This window comes from Salvelinus sp. IW2-2015, linkage group LG4p (genome assembly GCF_002910315.2).
Source record: "Salvelinus sp. IW2-2015 linkage group LG4p, ASM291031v2, whole genome shotgun sequence".
Lineage (NCBI taxonomy): Eukaryota > Metazoa > Chordata > Actinopteri > Salmoniformes > Salmonidae > Salvelinus > Salvelinus sp. IW2-2015.
In genome coordinates, this window is record NC_036841.1 from 27,197,805 (window position 1) to 27,202,005 (window position 4,201).

General features: G+C 41.7%; 1 protein-coding gene across 1 annotated transcript; it reads right to left on the reverse strand.

The window, feature by feature from the left end:
* Window positions 1–737: 737 nt before the first annotated feature.
* LOC111960782 (low choriolytic enzyme-like) lies at window positions 738–1,924 on the reverse strand. Its single transcript, XM_023982986.2, has one exon. The coding sequence runs from the start codon at window positions 1,823–1,825 to the stop codon at window positions 1,043–1,045; it is 783 nt and encodes a 260-aa protein (XP_023838754.1). The 5' UTR covers window positions 1,826–1,924; the 3' UTR covers window positions 738–1,042.
* Window positions 1,925–4,201: the final 2,277 nt, after the last annotated feature.

Sequence of the window (4,201 nt, forward strand, 5' to 3'; positions counted from 1 at the left end):
GTTCAGTTAATGTTCATGTTCATGTTCAGTTAATGTTCATGTTCATGTTCATGTTCATGTTCAGTTAATGTTCAGTTCATGTTCATGTTCAGTTAATGTTCATGGTCATGTTCAGTTAATGTTCATGTTAATGTTCATGTTAATGTTCAGTTCATGTTCAGTTAATGTTAATGTTAATGTTCATGTTAATGGTCAGTTCATGTTCAGTTAATGTCCATGTTCAGTTCATGTTCAGTTAATGTCCATGTTCAGTTAATGTTCAGTTAATGTTCATGTTCAGTTAATGTTCATGTTCAGTTAATGTTCAGTTAATGTTCATGTTCAGTTAATGTTCATGTTCAGTTCATTGTCATGGTCAGTTAATGTTAATGTTCAGTTAATGTTCAGTTAATGTTCATGTCCATGTTCAGTTAATGTTCATGTTCAGTTAATTTTCATGTTCATGCTCATGTTCATGTTCATATTCAGTTAATGCTCATGTTCATGTTCAGTTCATGTTTATGTTCAGTTCATGTTTATGTTCATGTTCAGTTCATGTTCATGTTCAGTTCATGTTCATGTTCATGTTCAGTTCATGTTTATGTTCATGTTCAGTTCATGTTCAGTTCATGTTCATGTTCATGTTCAGTTCATGTTCAGTTCATGTTCATGTTCATGTTCATGGAAGAATTGCAGCCTCTCTTCTCTCATCTCTCCAGATGAACATCACCCACCTCAGTAATGACAGAAAAGGATGATGATATTTTTAGATGAATTACTTTAATAGGACTAACTGCTAGAACAATCTGCAGTTGAAAATCTTCGGAATAACACCAACCACCAAGATCTGCAGTTAATAATTACAGTACCCAATCAAATTGATAGATATCCTACTCATAATTATCAAAGTCATGCACTTTTTTAAAACCATAACCACGCTTTATTACTACCCACGATTACTTAAATGATACACACAAACACACAAACTTCCAATTAAACAGCAGGCAGCACATGGAAGAATACAGTATTCAACTTAACTAATTTTCACACATGGCTCTTCCTCTTAGCATTGGTAGAGCTTGTTGACTCTCAGGACGTCAATGTCAGACATGCCTAGTCTCTGTCCGATGGCCACAGATGGGTCTGGGATGGGAGTGATGGTTTCCTTTCCGTAGTTGTTAGTGAAAGCGGTTCTATCATAGTGCATGACAGAGGAGTAGTCGTATGTAGTGTTCAAGTTGTTGGTGTCCTGCTTCTGGAAGTTATTGACGGCGTAGTTATAGATGTATTGCCAGTTGATCCTGATATACTGGTTACGGTCACTCCTGTTGTGCTCGTGGTGGAAGCCCAGGGAGTGAAGCAGCTCATGCTGGATGATACCATGTTGAACACAGCCAAACTGCGCAAGAGACAATGTCTGCCTGTCCCCAACAGTCCCCATGGAACTGAAACACCCTCCGCTGCTCTGAATGTCCAGGTAGGCAGTCTGTCTCCGACGTGGGATGAAGTGGATGCAGGTCTTGCCATGGAAGTACTTCATGGCCGTCTCAATCGTCTCTACCTCCAAGCTGGAATAGACATTGCTGAGGATGTATGGCACGTACACCAAGCCGTCAATCGACTTCCTCCACAGACAGCTGTACTGGCTGCTAAAGCACTTCATGGCGTTCCTGGTTCTAGGAGCCAGAATGTCTCCTTCCAGCAGAAGCTCATTAGTTCCATTGTTGGACTCCAGGATCATTGAAGTGATGGACACATGGTCCAGCTCATCATGGATCTCATTTCCACTGGCCTGTGATAGGCCCAGAAGCAGCAGCAGCAGGGTGAGAGAAGGTCTGTGGTCCATCTTTCATAAACGTTTGGAGATACTTTGGATGGATGGGTCCTTGGCTTTAGCTGTAGAGATTCCTTAGATTACTCCTTCACCAAAGCTTGATGCCAGTGTTCTGTCAGAGCTGAGTTTATATACAACTGTCCCATAGGTGTGACTGTGTAGGATTAAGGGTTGGGGATGATGCTCACTGTCTTGGAAAAACAACCAGAGGGAGTACTCCACAAACTAACCCACTGTTTTAACAATGGGTTAATCCGTGTGGGTCAAATTACATTAAACTTCTATTTTTTAAGGTAGAAGTTGTCTCCAGTCCAACCACATATCCTGGATCAGATTACCTCATCGTCTGATAATAACATTAACCACAAAGGGGATCAGATTACCTCATCGTCCGATAATATCATTAACCATAAGGGGGATCAGATTACATCACCTTCTGATAATAACATTAACCACAAAGGGGATCAGATTACATCACCCGTCCGATAATAACATTAACCATGAGGGGGATCAGATTACCTCATCGTCTGATAATAACATTAACCATAAGGGGGATCAGATTACCTCATCGTCTGATAATAACATTAACCATAAGGGGGAGAGATTACCTCATCGTCTGATAATAACATCAACCATAAAGGGGATCAGAAAGTATTTGACCCCAGATCAGTGGTTAGGGACAAACTATATCTAGTCCATTCCTTTGGAGCACAGGTTTGGTTTACATTGGGTGTGACAAGCTTAACGAGATGGATCTCACTTAGTTGTGTTGTTTTAAAACAACCAGTAGAGCTCAATTAGGTGAGTATATAATAATATTAATTTGGGTAGCTCATGCACTTTAGTATCCCAAAACTCCCTCTACAAAAGGACTTAACCTTCAATGATGCTGTGGTGCAGGCTATATGTTGGCTTTCCTAATGCTACGCATTTAGTGAGATTCCTAGCATATTAGCACTCTATTTACCACCTGTCACTTAACATACCCAGATTAGAAGACGCTGTGTGTATAAACACCGGTGTGCTTGAGTGTATGTATAGAAACAGATTGTGAGAGAGTATGAGGGAGAGAGCTCTAGTTGTATTACTTGGTTACTAATGAAATGTTGTGACTGATTAATTATGTTATGTTAGAATCATTAATAATTCCCATGCTGTTATTTGAACTTCGGTGCACATAGTGAATTGTGATGATAAATGACAGGACCGTACGCTGTTTGTTGACATAACACCTCTGCACAACAGTAATGAATCAAAGTAGGCTGGAAAAGGCTGACAAATTATTGTGACACGGGGTCAGGTAAGAAAATGAAATGAAAACAAAATGAAACAGTTAGGACATAATGTGCTTGAGTAGTCATTTTGTGTCAAAATCTATTAAACAAACAATAGTTGTTTAAGCCTCCTTTTTTATGCCAATTATTTTCGCTAGTAAAGTAGACATGTTCAATAGAGAACTTCTTATGAAATATAGATGAACTATTCTTGTTCATTATGCACAAATGATGTTAACCACTGTGTTGATTACTCATGATTCATGAACAGAAGCACAGGACAAGCCCAGCAGGTTGGGAAGGGGGAGTTGTTAGAGACAGGAAAACGGGTAGAGCCAGGCATCTGACTGTGTACAGGGATTTAAAAATCCTATGAAATGTCACATCCAGCCCTGTGTTGGAGTAGAGCATCCTCATCGAGAGGGGAGAGGGTAGGGATGAAGAGGAGAGACAAAGGACATGCAGGGAGAGAGAGGAGAGGATGTGGAGGATATTGGTGCTCAGAGCCCTGTGCTGGAGCAGGAGAAAAGTGAGAAGCTGGGGAGCAGAGGAGAGGAAAGGAGGGCGAGGAGAGGAGGTGAGAGAAAATGAGAGAGGAAGGGGAGAGAGCAGGTGAGCGACGAGAGAGAAGAGGGGGGGTTGCAATGTCACTGAGCGAGAGGAGGCTGACGAGATGTGAGTGAGTGAGCGAGCGAGGAGGGGGAGAGGGAGAGGAGAGAGGAGGAACAGGAGTGAGTTGAGAACAGGGAATATGAGAGTCGGGAGGGAAAAGAGGGGAGAGAAGGAGGGTGCCGTTGATGTCATCCATCAGTTAAATAAAGAGTTTTTATCCAGAAAAGCGAGAAACCTATGAGGACACAACAGTCCGACAGAAAAAGGTCGCTCGTAGGAGGAAAGAAGCAGACCGAGAATGGATAGAGATATAAAGAGAAGAAAAAAAGAGACAGATTAACGAATGTTATTGCATATGGAAACTGATAGAGAGAGGAGGGGTAGAGAGAAGGAAGAGGGATGAGTGAGAAGGGAGAAGAAGGAAGTGGAAAGAGGGGAGAGAAGGGGAGAGGAGGGAAGAGAGAGAGGGGGTGAGAGAAAGAGAGAGGAGGGGGAGTATGAT